General features: G+C 37.6%; 1 protein-coding gene across 1 annotated transcript in view; it reads left to right on the top strand.

Annotated features, from left to right (window-relative positions):
* triqk (triple QxxK/R motif containing) overlaps positions 1-16,188 on the top strand; it is a 42,271-nt gene extending 26,083 nt beyond the window's left edge. The window contains 1 exon segment of the mRNA NM_001171803.1: positions 15,591-16,188. Coding sequence (NP_001165274.1) covers positions 15,591-15,698 — 108 coding nt within the window. The 3' untranslated portion in view covers positions 15,699-16,188.
* The last annotated feature ends 1,038 nt before the right edge of the window (positions 16,189-17,226 follow it).

The following is a 17,226-nucleotide window of genomic DNA, read 5'->3' as shown; positions in this document are numbered from 1 at the left end:
TCGTGCCCAGACATCAAGGAGAAATCCTTTCCCTGGGCCAAGAAAAAAAAAAAGTTTTTGCTTTTATTTAAGACTGTAAAGTCTCGGATAAGGATCATCTATCCGTATCTTATCCTTACTGCATGTATGCGTCAAAGTTAGTAGTCTGCTAGCAGGGCAAATGGCTATGCCACCTGGTTTTGCTCTACCCTGACTCATTCATTATAGGAATCCACAGAAACCGTAATTTTTCAATTCCCCTGAACAATATATTCATCACAAAAGGTTTCTCCAAATACCAACCGAAACCAAACCCTCATACAGTATGCATATTCTGAGTTTAGATCCCAAATGTATATCACCTTTACACAAGTTACAGAACTTTAAAGTCACATGACCTTAGGGGCATATTTATTACCTGTTGAGGGTTGTGTTTAGGAGATATAATATAAGAAAACAAGAGTGACTGTAACTAGCTTTCGTTTTTTTTACAGGAACCCTGATTGGGTTTTTTTGTTTTTTTTTAAATAAAAAGATCACCATGTTTTAGGTGTAGGGTAATTCTTTTAATATGAAGCATAAAAAAGTTGTGTAAAGGTAATACCTTACCTTTATTAGTTTATTAAGATGATAATCAACATGCTTTTAGAACATTTTTGAAAACTGATTACAACAAAGCAATGTTGGCTCTGATATGATATATATAAATATATGTATATACATATATATACATGTATACAGAATTTTGAACCAAAAAAGAAAAAAAAAAAAGCATAATTTGCAGCAGACAGACATATGGGGAGGTGGGTTAGGCAAAGGGGATCGAGACCAGGCAGGAATTAGGCCTAAAATGCACATTAGATTATACTTACAGTGTACACAGTGTAAGTAATTAGCCATCAGTTCTATCTCCAGACTATTAAACGTTTTCTTAAATTGGTATTCCCACACTTTTCTTTCATTTTCTGTTTTAAAATTGCTTTTGACAAAACAGATTTTAAAAATCATCCAGGCTGTGGTTGGGGTCATTAAAATGTTCTCCTACTGGCTTCTCCAGATTTTATTGTTTATGATGGTGGTGGTGAGTGGCCTTTTTTCTGAGGCTTTGTCCAGTTTCTCCAATGTCTGTACATTCTCTTGGACCCTTAGGGGCAGATTTACTAATCCATGAACGGACCGAAAGCGTCCGAACGCATTTTTTTGTAATGATTTTTTCGTCGTCGTCGCGAAAAAAATCGGAAACAAAACAAAATCGCGCAAAATGCGAAAAAAATCGTGACGGTGACAAAGTCGCAAAATTTTTGTTTCCAATCCGATTTTTTCCCATTCGGGATTCGGATTTGTGGATTAGTAAATGTGCCCCTCAGTGCAGCTCATTGTATAGGCCACATAGGTGGATGAGCAGGTGTAGTGGCCATGGATATTGTATTCCTCTAGTATGCTAGGAATTGGCATTTTATCTCTGAGGAGAGAACGTGTGGGCAAGTCTTACATCTCTTGCTTACTACTTTTTATATTAAGTCTCCTTAGGTTTAAAGGTTGCCTCTGAACATAACCTCTCGACAGGTAATAAATATGCCCCAAGGTTTTTAGCTGAACCAACTTTGAACACAAAAGTGCTAACATTTGGTCAAATCTTAAACAGAATGATGAAGTTGGTACATCCCTATTAATACATCTAACATATAGTATCGGTGAAAAATGTTAATATTTTTGAATGCATTAGATCCAATTAAAGAAGCTCCATCCAAGCAAATAATGTTGCAGAAAGCACTCAACCCTCTTCCCTTGGAGGTTACACATATACTAATTATGCAGTTCAGTTTAAGACACTATTTAAAATAACAGAGGTTCTATGAAATGTTGGGTTTAATTTCCCTAAAGAGCACTACAGCGATGATTATGTAGCTCAGATAAAAGCAAATTAGTACCAAGAAATAAAATTCTTTGTACAAATGCAAAAATACTTGGATTTAAAATTATTTGCAGTAATATTTATTAAAATTAACTGTTTTTCAGTAGCTGCTGCTGTTTTCGTTTTGTAAAAATCAATTTTCCGACACCGCTGGGGGCCTATTTATGAAGGCATAACACTGAAATTCTGTTTGCAAAGATCATATTTTTATCTAGGAAACAGCCTGGTGTTATTGTCTGGAAATACAAGAGAGAACTTCATATAAAACTATACATAAAACTGACCGTTTGCAACACAAATATCACACCATGCCTTAAACAAACCCTCTTTATTTTGATAATGTCATTGATGCTGTGAGGTCATCTGGCTTTAACCTTTAGATTGTAAGCCTTTGTGAACAGAGCACTCGTATCTTATATTCTGTAACCAGTTTTTATTTAGTCATTAATTAGAATGATGGAGGGCACTCCAGGCTAAGATATACTTAAAAAAAAAAAATAGGTATAGGTGCTAAGGTTTCAAAATCCCCCCAATAGAGGATTATATAAACAATAAAACGCCACATACAGGTATAGGACCCGTTATCCAGAATGCTCGGGACCAAGGGTATTCTGGATAAAGAGTCTTTACTTAATTTGGATCTCCATACCTTAAGTCTGCTAAAAAATCAATAAAACATTAATTAAACCCAATAGGATTGTTTTGTGTCCAATAAGGATTATTTATATTTTAGTTGGGATCAGTTACAAGGTTCTGTTTTATTACTACAGAGAAAAAGGGAATCCATTTTAAAATTCTGAATTATTTGATTAAAATGGAGTCCATGGGAGACAGGCTTTCTGTAATTCGGAGCTTTCCGGATAACAGGTTTCCGGATAAGGGGTCCGATACCTGTTTAAACCTTGCACACTATAAAAAACCATACCAGGGTGGTACTGCAATTAAAAAACTTAAAAAGATTATTGTGTAACGCAATGTTCATCAGTGAGCAAACAAATATGTACCACCCAGCAATAAGCAGAAAAAAGGATAAGGGCAGATACTCTGGATGAGAGAATACCCCAACGTTTCAGCCCAAACACCTCTGTCAAGGGGACTCTAGTGTGCAAGGTTTATATGTGGCTTTTCATTCAGTCATTGTAAGATCCCTGTTGGTATACATTTTTGTAAAGAGCTGTGTAACTTGCACTTGCTATTTCAGTAAATGATGATTTGTGATGAACAGCTTTGTTGCGTGCCTGTGTGTGGCTTTGCACATGGACAACTGTAAGTATGTATCACTTTCCCCAGTAAGATTTAAGCATCGTACGTTTGAAGCAATGTTTGTGTGTATTATGGAGGCCACTCTTGCCCTCTGATGCATATGGACCGTTGACAGACTTGTAATTGAAATCACTGAAGCATAGAAATATTGAACCACTTGACCCACTAAGTCTGCTTATGGAATGATTTACTCACTGATAAGGCATTCTTATGCCTAGAGCAGATGTTCCTTACATCACTTGGGGAGAATTTGCAAAAAATAGCATGTGATTATACAAAGTAAAATTGTTTTGTCTTAGTTAATTTCTAAAAGACAAATGTTAATGCAGCAAAACTGCAGCAAACCCAACAGTTTATTCTTATGCTGGTTAAAGAACATGGGACCTTTTAAATATGGGCCTCATTTAATAAGTGCATGTAAGTACAAAGTGCAAAAATTGGCATCATTCTTTTTTTTATATTTTACTCTGCACAGCAGGGCCAGAATCCCAATGTCACTGGACCTGTCATGTTGGTTTTTGGGGTCATTTTGGCTTCAAAGACATTCTGTCAAATCTGCATTTTGATGGAGAAAAAAATAGGCAGGACCTCTGCCACAAGTCTGACCAACTAGTCCCTTCACCTGTGCCCTTTTGGGGCTATGGGACTTTCTGCTGTGAAATCTGGACAACCAGAAGCCAAGATTGGGCAATGAACGAATGACTCAATAAGGGATTTAAAGGAGAAGGAAATGTAAAAACTAAGTAAGCTTTATCAGAAAGGTCTATGTAAATACAGCCATAAGCACTCACAGAAACGCTCTGTCAAAAGATTTGTAGTCTCTTTGTTTCCCTGTGCCAGAGACACGCAGCTCTCTTCCCTCTCCTGCTCCCCCCTTCCTCAAGAATGCTAAGAACGCCTCCCCCCCCCCCTTAGGAATGTGGATCTGAGACAATCGGCAGAAAGTTTCCTCATAGTCTTACTAACTGAGCATGAATAGGGTCTTGGTCTTGGTGCAGGAGTGAGGCATTATGGGAAGTTTCTTTACAGAGCTTAGGCTTTTTTTCCCCTATGAGGTTTCTGATCATCTGAACGGGAGAAATATGGGGAGACTTAAGAGCACTATTGAGAGAACTGAAGGTATGCCTGCAGCTTGATATTAACTCTTTATTAGCCTTTCCTTCTCTTTTAAATGGCGTTTTGAAACCAAAACAGAGGAAAAAAAAAGATGATCTAAACTGAAAGCTGCAGCGTGTCTAACACCCACTACCTAACGGAAACCCAGTATGTAAAGCCTGATTTGTAGCAAGGAGGTGCTATACCTGGCACACCATTTTTAACATTAGGGGGCTCATTTACCAGGGAAACCCTAGTTGCGGTTGTGCAATTTTTTTCCACAGTTGTTGCCCAAAAAAACCCCCATTTTTTTAAAGATACTTGCGTCAAAAGGCACTCTTTGCAGTCCAGTCAGCCTGTTAATTGCTGCAGCCCATGCGGTCCTTGGTAATTGGGTGCACGCATTTTTGGCAGTGCTGGACAGAATCTGAAATTGCATTGGCGATTGCATCAGGTGAAAAGAACACTGCTTTGTGGGTAGCTAATTGTATTGAAATTAAAAAGCAATAAGCCCTTATCTTTTCCAATATTGCCCCTAGTAGGGTTTTATTGGAAAATTGGCAGTGTTTGAGGACAAAGGTGCTGATATTTTATCGGAGAAGAAACTGAGCTTGATCGATTGATTTATTATAAGATAGGACAGCTGGCAGCCATTAGTGGAGTCCCTCACTTACAGCCTTTTCTCATTTTGTTCTGTTCAGCAGCTGTTTGGTGGAACTGTATGGCGAGAAGCTAATAATTATTGTAAATATAGTGCGTCTCTGTGCATTACAGCAAAGGAGAAATAAATCGCACCCGAGAGACCAAAACAAATATGTTTTACACATTTTAGAAATTAAAATCACAACTTGCTGTAGATTGGGATTTCCTCATTGGTGGGAGTGTTCTCCATACATCAGTAGTGGTACTTATTGCTTGCAAATGAATAATCCCTGGCAGTTTTCCTATGGATATTACACTAGCGCTTTAACTCTAACATATCTCCCATTATGTGTCAGCATTATATTTTTTTATTGTGTTCATTTATAACTTGGCAGTGGCAGCAAGACTTGGCGCAGAGCACAGGGCTGTACAACTTGTGTTCTCTAAACATTTCCTAAATCCATTTATAGTTAAGGGGCCACAGGTTGGGCATCTCTGTTACAGTGTGTTCATAATTTATTACATAATTTAATTCCTAGACATTTTCTGATAATGTGTATAATGGGGGAGGTTATCTACTGGTGACACATACTGGTAGATATGGTTTAGTTTAAGCACTGGTGTAATATCCAGGAAAGCTGCCAATGATTATTCTCAAGATCTGCAGGTGTATTGTAGCATTACTTTTGGACACCACTGCCTTAAAATAATATAACTATCTGCAAGTATCTGTCATATATCGACAATAAAAAAAATCAGCAAAAGATCTCTATCATAAAACAGTGTTACAGTTATATTTCTTTTATTGAATAATACCTAAAATTGGCCGATTTGGTAGCTTATCTGCCTTTGTATGGGGCCTACCTGAAAATCATCCAGATGTCAATTGGGCAGGTTTAATATTCTCCTCAGATTGAGAACTGCATTGGCTCGTTGATGCTTCCTTGCCCCAACAGCCGGTATCCCTATTGCTGTGATTCTAGGGCCCAACGATCGGATTAGCACAATATCACCCACCTTAGGTGGGCATAGAGAGGAAAGATCCGCTTGTTTAGTGACCTCTCCAAACGAGTGGATCCAGCTTTAGCCTAGGAAATCAACATGGTAACTATCTCATGATTTGTTAATGAAATGGGTATCCTGGTGCACACCCCTGTAACCTAGCGATACATGTTTATGTATTTTTATGGATTTTGATTTAAAAAAAAAAAAAAATAATAATAATTAAAAAACTAGATACTGGGCTCTTTTCCTTATATCCCTATGAATGGAAGATAATTATTTCATGTTCAAAATGTTTTCAGAGTGTAGGACTTGAATACGAAATGAATATTTATTTTCAAATGAAACAGCTTATTTGGTGACCTCTCCAAACTAGGGGATCCAATAAAGAGCAGCCAGCTTACGCCTAGAAAATCAACATGGCTACTGTGTCATTATTTGTAAAGGAAATGGTTACCCTGGTTATCCACTATAAACCACCGCTCTTATTTATTGTCTAATAAGGGATAAATAGAATATGAAACCTAGTTATTACAGGACATGTAAACCACCCACAAAAAAATGTAATCAGTTAACAGCCTCTTAGAAATCTTTAAATTCCTGTTGTTCAAAGGTTAATAGTAAGGCTACAGCATCCCCTTAATCACTTAGAATTCCTTCTCCTCCTGTAACCCACTCAGCCCCCTCCTTCAGGAATTTGCTTTGGCTCTTGGCTTACTGAGCATGCTCAGTTCTTGTCAACTCAGTTTACCAAGCACATCCTCCAGTCTAGCAGCCAATGTAGAGATGCACTGCTGGTTTCCGTAGAATCTCTGCTCTAGCTGTGCACTTTGCTGGATAAACATGTGTTTTTTTCCTAACCTTCTGTCCTGAGGGCACAATCCAAGCAGGACTTTTTATCAGTAAGTTCTGCCTGTGTAAGCCTGCATTCTTCATTGCATGAACTTTACAGCGCATATGTGCTGTTTGCAGATGTGAATGTCACTGATGACAAGGAGGGAAAATGGCTGCCAGGTGAAAACTGCTATTTGTTTGAGGCAAACCAAGGTGATATATGCAATATAAATGGTGTGGTGTGGGTGGGGGGAGATGTGCCCGACTTATATACATGGTGGGACAATGTATGGTTTACATGTCCTTTATTAGGCTATATTTCCCATTGACATATTTAATATCACACATTCTCAGCTGTTCAGTGCTGAATATGCTTTCTCAGCTATTCTTCCATTAATCTTCTATTAATTCTTCACTGTTAATGAATATAGAGATGAGGTAATTTCTGCACCTAACACTGGGATTGTGAAACCTCATTCCAAAATGAAGGCTTTTCTGTTTACATATGTCTAAAACATATCGGGTTGATTTTTTGGAATAGGAGAAAGTCGTTTGCACCTAGCGAACATTTGCATTTTCAAAGCAATCAGACAGTGTTGTTATCTTTTTTTTTTTTTTTTTCCACCTCCTTAATGACTGTTGCTCTGGGAGACCCTGTGGCTTGTCTCCAAAATCACGTCCGATCCAAGTTTGTGTATTTTGGGGATAGAAAAAGAATTGAGATTGATTACTATCATCAACCAGTATGTGCCATTATAGCATTTCCCCTGTGGGTGTATTGGCATCAGAAGCTCAGATATCAGAGCAGCAGGTTGCCTGGCATCACAAGTGGCAGAATCACGGCTGGAGCATCTGCAGGCTTTCAGTGTACACAAGAAGAAATGATTCCTATTGCAACTCCCTGCAGTTGCCGTTGCCTCTGGCTGCTTTAGTGTGTTACTAAAGACATCATATGTTTTTCTCTACGCTGAGTGATAAACATTACGATTATGAAGGAGGAGCAGTAGTTAAATCGTATGCCACAAATTACTTCTAATTGGATTATGGAGTGCTTTCGAGTTTGGACAGAGCTTTCAAAAATCATTTTCAGTACTCTTTTTGCTTTAGGCCTTGTTCATACAAGACATTGACCAAATGAATTATCAGGCTGACATTTCATTTACATGGTTTAAATACATACTTAAAGAAACTGTACCCCTTAAACAATGTAGGTCTCTATAAAAATATATTGCATAAACAAGCTCATATGTAAAACCCTGCTTCATCTAAATAAACCATTTTCATAAAAATATACTTTTTTAGTAGTACAGGTATGGGATCCCTTATCCGGAAACCCGTTATCCAGAAAGCTCCGAATTACGGAAAGCCCATCTCCCATAGACTCCGTTTTAATCAAATAACTCAGAATTTTAAAACTGATTTACTTTTTCTCTGTAATAATAAAACAGTACCTTGTACTTGATCCCAACTAAGATATAATTACCCCTTATTTGGGGCAGAACAGCCCTATTGGGTTTATTTCATGGTTAAATGATTCCCTTTTCTCTGTAATAATAAAACAGTACCTGTACTTGATCCCAACTAAGATATAATTACCCCTTATTGGGGGCAGAACAGCCCTATTGGGTTTATTTAATGGTTAAATGATTCCCTTTTCTCTGTAATAATAAAACAGTACCTGTACTTGATCCCAACTAAGATATAATTACCCCTTATTGGGGGCAGAACAGTCCTATTGGGTTTATTTAATGGTTAAATGATTCCCTTTTCTCTGTAATAATAAAACAGTACCTGTACTTGATCCCAACTAAGATATAATTACCCCTTATTGGGGGCAGAACAGCCCTATTGGGTTTATTTAATGGTTAAATGATTCCTTTTTCTCTGTAATAATAAAACAGTACCTGTACTTGATCCCAACTAAGATATAATTACCCCTTATTGGGGGCAGAACAGCCCTATTGGGTTTATTTCATGGTTAAATGATTCCCTTTTCTCTGTAATAATAAAACAGTACCTTGTACTTGATCCCAACTAAGATATAAATAATCCTTATTGGATGCAAAACAATCCTATTGGGTTTAATTAATGTTTTATAAATTTTTTAGTAGACCTAAGGTATGGAGATCCAAATTACGGAAAGACCCCTTATCCAGAATACCCTTGGTCCCAAGCATCCTGGATAAGGGGTCCTATACCTGTATGTGCTATCGGATAATCCTAAATAGAAAACTGCCATTTTAAATACTAAGTGCAGTCCCCCTTGGATCATAGGATTCACAGTGCACACAAACAAGCCAAGGCACACATACATGCTAGGCCCCATCAGCCAATGAATGGGTAGCGTTCTGCCTTTTGCTCCCACACTACTTCCTGTTACAGTTAGAGCCGCATTATCAATGGAGGTGGCCTTTGGGCACCGAAATTGTAAATCTGGTGTTGTTTCTACCTGGCTTAAAGGGGTGGTTCACCCCCAATAACTTTTAGTATGTTCTAGAATGGCCTCTTCTTAGCAACTTTTCTTTTTTATATAGTTTTTTTCCATTTCTTTGCCTTCCTCTTCTGACCAACTTTTAAATGGGGGTTACTGGCCCCAGCAGCCAAAGACTATTGCCCTGGGAGGCTTATCTTTCTACAGTATTTAGGCCCCTTCTGTTCATATTCCTGTCTCAAACCACTGCCTGGTTGTTGGTTAAACTGAACCCTAGCAACCAGATAGCTGAAATTCCAAACTGAAAGCTGCTGAACAAAAAGCTAAATAATTTAGAAAAAAATGAGAAGAAACTGCTAATGTTCTCAAAATAGGGTATTCTACATAATACTAAAAGTTAATTCAAGGGTGAACAAGTCCTTTAGTTGTTTTCCTCTTGTTTTCTGCACTGCCCTTAGAAATAAATTCATTACACTTTTTATGTTGAACCAGTGCTTAACCAGGTGCAGACATTTGTTATGGATTGTGAATTAAGAAATTAGATACTGTGCTCTTTTCCTCTTATCCCTATGAATGAATAATAAACATTTAATGTTCAACATGTTTCAGCATATAGGACTTGGCTAAAATATGAATAAGAGTTTATTTTCAAATGGAACAGTGTGCAGTTAACTATATTTCTTCCAAAGGTAAAAATGGGCTCTGTATAACTGCTGCCTTCAATTGTTTCCTTACTTTGCCTTTGTTGTTTAAACCGAACCAATACTAGGCAGAAGATTTCTCAGAGGGTTTGCTGTGACGTGGGTCGTAGGTTGTAAGTTAATTTTCTTGTAGTTTAGGGTATGTCTCATACAGTATTCTACTCCTAAAGGGAACCTGCCACCCAGACATGTTAACTGTATGTCCTTTTTAATTGAAGTGGCAAAAAAATCCAGTAGCACACTGAAGATGCAAGCCGTGAAAAAATTGTGTTTTATTTGCCCAAGTACATATAAACAAGCAAAGAGCAACGTTTTGGGACCCTCCGGACCCTTTCTCAAGCTTGAGAAGCTTTTTCACGGCTTGCATCTTCAGTGTGCTACTGGATTTTTTTGCTGTTGGATATTGACCCCCATGCAAGGTGAGGTTCTTCCAGTATTTGCACCTGATACCCGTTTGGGTAAGTTAACAGAGGGTTGAGCTCCCCAATACTGCTATTGCTTTTTAATTGAAATGTGAAACCCAAATTCTCCTTTTTATTAACATATCCATAACTGTTATAAAGACTCTTTAAAATCCAAGCTGTCAATCATATATTACCGTGCCTTAGAAATAGAGGCAGGGCATACAGTTACTTTCACTTCCCATTCAGCACTTGGACATAGATGTCACTGAACTCCTCACTTTATCCCTCTCTCCTCACCATCTAATTGTGTAGCCAGTGCATGGCCTTGTGTATCGGGTCAATCATTCTGACACATAAACAAGATTTTTTGCATTATACAAAACTTTTGTGTACACAAAATGGCACCTTCCTGCTTTCTGTGACTGTAAATTCCAAGACTGAAGGACACATAATTAAGTCATTTCTATAGTGTAAGTGAAGTTTATTTTGTTTGCCAAACACACTAGAAAATAATTTGGAATTATTCCTTAGGGTGATGGGTGACCTTTAATGAGTCCCTTAAGCAGCAGGAAGACCGTTTTGGTTCCAGTGTGCAAATATACTGGTGTGATAGGTTTGGGCAAGCGGAATCAAAACATGAGTATTGGATCAAACTGCCTTTTGTATGTAGTGTGTATGCTGTGTTCCACTCATGTTATCATGCATCTGCACCAGATTAAGTATCAAGTGGGTGTATAACAAGTGTGTACATTAAGCAGCACCTATGGTCATATGTAGTTACATGGAACCCCTAAAATATTTTTTACAAGGTGTGCAGAATAAAGGCTGAAAGTTTTTAACCTTTCCCCAGCAGTGGTACCTTGGCGCGTGCTTTACTGATTACATTACCCATTCTGGCAGAGAGAATTACATTTGCTCAGGTCATTACAGGGAAGTTTAAAGTCATGTAATAAGAGTTAATGAACATTTTAAAATATTTCTGTGGAATAGGCAGAACACCTAATCAGAACCTGTACACAGAGGGCAAACAGCAATACATCTTTATTGATTGTACATTTCTTCCTGGAGACAGAGAATACTCTTTAAACGTGTGCTGGCTGCTGAAAAGATTGGCGTTCAAGTATCCTGGCATAACATTATGTTTAATACTGGGAAAAGAGCAATTCATTACATTAGATGCTATGAAAACAGCTAATGTAGTGTACATAAAGGAGAGCAAGGGCTGGCATTTAGCTGCATGCTATAGTTCTGTGCCCCCTATGTCATGGCTGGAATTTACCACTGCCAGGTAGTCACTTGGCGGTCTGGCAGTTGTAATTGGAGCAGGTTGGAGAGTACGGAGATCCAAAGGTTGGAAGACAAGCCATGTTTCAGTAATAAATTGATTCACAGAAATCTATAAAGCAATCATTGCTGCTGGTGCAGAATCTAGCTATGGCTGAAAGCAATGCTCTTTTCATTTTCTAATAATGCTGTGGATCAATTTTTTTACTGTGATCCTGGCGTCTGTAAAGTCACTGCCATGTTGCTCTTTCTTTCTATACACCCCACTGTAAGGCTCAGGACCACAGGGCGAGTTAGGTACCCGCAATAGATCGCTGCTACCGTGGGTGACTGCTCCAAAATGCCTTTTTACCAGCAACAATAGGAGTCACCAGTGGAAAGGGCGACACAACACTTTGGCTATGTGCCAAAGCGATGCCGGTGGAAATGCATTTCAAACTGGTTAGGTCGCTGCTACCGCAGGCAACTAACTTACTCTGTGGGTCCATCACCTAAACATTAAAAACCATTATTTACCTAGAAGAATGGAGTTTAGAGAAAGGGAAAAAAGGTTCGGACATTTTAGGTGTTGGGCTAAGGTACAAGTGAAAAATGGGAGAAAGGGGAAAAAATGGTACTTGAAGCAAGGAAAACAGATTTTGTTACTATTTAAAGCTGTGCAAGGAATGAAATGAATTTGTACAGGTATGGGACCTGGGGTTTTCCGGGTAAGGGGTCTTTCCATTATTTTAGCCTCCATACCTTATGTCTACTAACACATAATTTAGACCTTAATTAAACCCAATAGAATTTGTTTTGCCCCCAATAAGGATTTATTATATCTTAGTTGGGATCAAGTACAATGTACTGTTTTATTATTACTGAGAATATAATGGATGATGGCCTTCCCGTAGTTTAGAATATTCTGGGTAACAGGCTTCTGGATAACGGATCCCATACATGTATCTACATTATGTAACTGGCACATGCTGAAAATCTGTTTATTTACAAGAATGTCTTTAGAAATGAGTTCTAAGGGGTCTGCTTGCGTTTGTAGTCTGAGTAGCCCCATAACTGTTAATTAGAAGTTAGCAGAAGTTAAATATACAGTGTACAAAAAATTTGATTTTTCCAGAACAATTCTGCTATGGAGTGTCTTGGAAGTTGACCTGAAGATGGGGCGAGCTTCATTGGGTGTATTTCCCCTTAATTAACAAGCAAACACATCTGTATGCCCTGTATCTGTAGCCCTGTATCATGTAGCCGGGCTGACATGCAATATGGGCAGTGACAAAAGTGGCTGCACTGTGGCGGCCTGTAGCCATTCTCTGAAGCAGATGGTTGTTGCAGTTGTGTGTCACTTTCTCATTACATCCTCTTAAGATTAGTAGCTGTGTGTCCAGATGGGCCGGGAAGCACAGCTGTGGAAGAAAGGAAAATAAAGAAACCTGCGTGATGTTATTTATTTATTTATTTTACAGAAACCCAATGTGTCGCCACTGCATTCAATTACCTCCGCTCCCTTGTCTCAATGCTGCCTACTTGTTCTGCATCATTTTTATTTATTTATTTTTTAAAATCAGCTAAATTTTTATAATCTGTTTCTCTTACATGAGTGTGTTTATTTCACACAAGTGCCTTATAAATATCTGCGGAATTCCATAAAGTTGTCACAAGACGGTGCCGCCGAGAAATGTGTGTTACACTCTGAATGCTATGAACAAATTTATGCCATTAGCCCTCAGCCGCGAGCAGCCAGGTACAATTCCCAGCGGAACATAAACAAATGCAATGAATTATTCATGGCCGGGGTTTTATTAAGCTGCAAATGGTGAACTGAAGGTTATTCAATTTCTCCCCCAAATTGTCAAAAGTTGTTTCTTAATAAAGCATCTTTGTGTGGAATTGTATGCTGTAAAATGTAACCAATGGTACGTCTGGATTCATTTACATTTTTCTACTATAAATTTGCAGGGAGATATAGATTTATATTAAATTATTTCTTTAATTCAGCATGTTTTATTTTGTATAAATGACTTTCATTATCATTCTTTGCAACTATACAGATGATACCAGAAAATGTACATGCTCTATATGTTCTATTATTTAATGCAGAAAGGGTTTCATTTAGGGTATCATTTATATCCTCGCCCCACAAACCCGTTATCCAAATTACGCATTGGCCATCTCCCATAGACTCCACTTAAAACAAATCATTTTGATTTTTAAAAACAATTCCCTTTTTCTCTGTAGTAATAAAGCAGCACCTTGATCCTAAGTAAACATATTGGAGGCAAAACAATCTTATTGGGTTTATTTCATGTTTAAATGATTTTTAGAAGACTAAAAGTAGGGAGATCCAAATTAAATCTGGAAAACCCCAGCTACTGAGCATTCTGGATAACAGGTCCCATACCTGTATATCGTTTTCGATAAGTGGCTGCACGGAATCCAGGATTTGTTTCAGGATTCAGCTAAAATTCTGCCTTTTACAGCAGGATTCGGTCCTGGCTGAACCGAATCCTTAAAATAAAGGGACTTTTTGTCACATAAACATGGAATTTGAAATTTTTTTGCGCTGTTCTCCTTCGCCCTTCCTTGTGTTGATATGGGACCTGTTATCCAGAATGCTTGGGGCCTTAGGTTTTAAAGATAAGGGGTCTTTCTGTAATTTGGATCACTACTAAAAATCATTTATATATGTATATGACTCGTTATCCAGAATGCTCGGGACCAAGGGTTTTCCGGATAAGGGGTCTTTCTGTAATTTGGATCTCCATACCTTAAGTCTACTGAAAAACAAATAAAACATTAAATTAACCCAATAGGATTGTTTTGCCTCCAATAAGGGTTATTTATATCTTAGTTGGGATCAAGTACAGGTACTGTTTTATTATTACAGAGAAAAGGGAATCATTTAACCATTAAATAAACCCAATAGGGCTGTTCTGCCCCCAATAAGGGGTAATTATATCTTAGTTGGGATCAAGTACAGGTACTGTTTTATTATTACAGAGAAAAAGGGAATCATTTAACCATTAAATAAACCCAATAGGACTGTTCTGCCCCCAATAAGGGGTAATTATATCTTAGTTGGGATCAAGTACAGGTACTGTTTTATTATTACAGAGAAAAAGGGAATCATTTAACCATGAAATAAACCCAATAGGGCTGTTCTGCCCCCAATAAGGGGTAATTATATCTTAGTTGGGATCAAGTACAGGTACTGTTTTATTATTACAGAGAAAAAGGAATCATTTAACCATTAAATAAACCCAATAGGGCTGTTCTGCCCCCAATAAGGGGTAATTATATCTTAGTTGGGATCAAATAAAAGGTACAGTTTTATTATTACAGAGAAAAAGGAAATCAATTTTAAAAATCTGAATTACTTGATTAAAACGGAGTCTATGGGAGACAGGCTTTCCATAATTTGGAGCTTTCTGGATAATGGGTTTCCGAATAAGGGGTCCGATACCTGTATTTAAAAAAAAAAAAAAATGATTGTTTTACCTCTAATAAGGATTAATTGTATCTTAGTTGGGATCAAGTACAGGTACTGTTTTATTATTACAGAGAAAAGGGAATCATTTAACCATTAAATAAACCCAATAGGGCTGTTCTGCCCCCAATAAGGGGTAATTATATCTTAGTTGGGATCAAGTACAGGTACTGTTTTATTATTACAGAGAAAAGGGAAATCATTTTTAAAATTGTTAATTATTTGATTAAAATGGAGCCTGTGACATATGGCCTTCCTTTAATTTTTAACTTTCTGGATGATGGGTTTCCGGAAAACAGATCCCATACCTGTAGTATGAATTTACACAATTACCAGACTCAAATAGCGGGATATTGAATTAATTGCTTATCTTTAACATGTTGGCTTGTAGAGTGTATATTTGGCTGCAGCACTACCCAGACAGAGCTTTGGGCTCTAAGTAAAGTGAAACTGGCTGATACAAAAGTTTAAAAAAAATAATAATTATTTCTATGTACATTGAAGTAGCTTCCCTTCTACCTGAATGTAATCTTGTTTTCATTCATTAATGTCCCCCTAGGAGGTGATCCTGATTACCATTGCCATCTTGGTGTTCCTGTTTGCATTCTACGCCTTCTTCTTCCTTAACTGGACCAAGACGGACTTTGATGAAGAGTCAAGTAACTAGAACCATTTCTCAGTGCATTTTATACAGAATCAGTGAACGGTTATAAAATCAATGCGTTACAATGTTTTTGCAGGATGTAGATATGCATTGCACTGTCCCAACGATGTGTATATAATCCTTGCTGAAATTATTCCACTTTTGGGTGTCTGATCACTTTAATTTGCTGTATGCAGAAATCTTAATGCAAAAACCACTCTACATTCCATTTTAATTAGAAATCTGAGAATATTTTTTCACATTTGCTTTTTTAATTGTAATTGTTCTGATAATTAATGATTTAAGGAATGTTTCAAATGCCTTACAGATCAGTTTTTAATCTCATGTTTTCAGTATATTCTCATGCATTTCTTTAGAATCTTTTCATGGATACTGATGTGAATGCATCAATGCTCTACTGTAAATTTGACTTTATTACATAATGAAATCTAGAATATTGGGAGTACGCAATTATAAAAGGTCAAATTTATCAATAAAATATACATTCCTTGAATATATCAATGATGTTTTTTTTTTATTGTTACAATAATGTATGGACTTGTTACACCGATGTACAAGATCCATGAATAACATGCAATATCTCTCCTTATAAATGGGGGTTATTGATAAAATCTATTGCAGAGTTTACGAGGCACTTACTGAATTGAAGGAGGTGGCATTAAATAGTAAATCTAAGAGGGCACATTTGCTAAAACTCTTAACACTTCTCATTTTTATTTATTTTAAAATTTGAATAAACTCGTTTCCAAACTCGTTTACTGAAAAAAATGAAATGGAAATCAGCGTGGGAAAAGTCGTGAAAATTCCTTTTCGCATGAAAACTGCAACTCTTTTGAATTGTCACACAAAAAAACAGCATAAAAAATCCCAAACCTCCAAAATGAAGGAAAAGAAGGATCCTCCAAGGAAGAGAAGGGACATCTGCCATGGACTTCTACATGATCTTGGCAACTTTTAGCTGGCAGATTGTTGGATTCAGATTTATAGCTTTTTGGATGCATCGTAAATCTCAGAAAAGTAGTGACTTTTTTCTCTGCAACTTTTAGTGCTAAAAATCTGAATCGGGGGAAGAAAATTATCTGACGGTTAGTAAATGGCCCCCCATATTGATGTAAGTGGTGATAATCCCTGCGTTTTATCTTCAGGCTGAGAGAAGTGGATTCGCTCCGTGTACCTGCACTAAAAAAGTACAGCTTCCAACTGAGTGTACACAGGGTGCAGGTACACAGGGTGCAGGTACACAGGGTGCAGGTACACAGGGTGCAGGTACACAGGGTGCAGGTACACAGGGTGCAGGTACACAGGGTGCAGGTACACAGGGTGCAGGTACACAGGGTGCAGGTACACAGAGTGCAGGTACACAGGGTGCAGGTTGGCTTAAGTATCCGAAAGCAGATGTTTTTGGGCCGCAGACACAGAAAAACCACAGGCTGAGAGAAACAGACCAAACACTCCGTGTGCTCAGGCACTAAGGGAGCCAACATTAAATGAAGCCATATCCAGTCCTATATGAATTATACATACAATATTA

The sequence above is a fragment of the Xenopus tropicalis genome, chromosome 6 (genome assembly GCF_000004195.4).
Source record: "Xenopus tropicalis strain Nigerian chromosome 6, UCB_Xtro_10.0, whole genome shotgun sequence".
Lineage (NCBI taxonomy): Eukaryota > Metazoa > Chordata > Amphibia > Anura > Pipidae > Xenopus > Xenopus tropicalis.
Note: the sequence above shows the minus strand (reverse complement) of the source record. Positions and strands in the feature narration are given on the sequence as shown.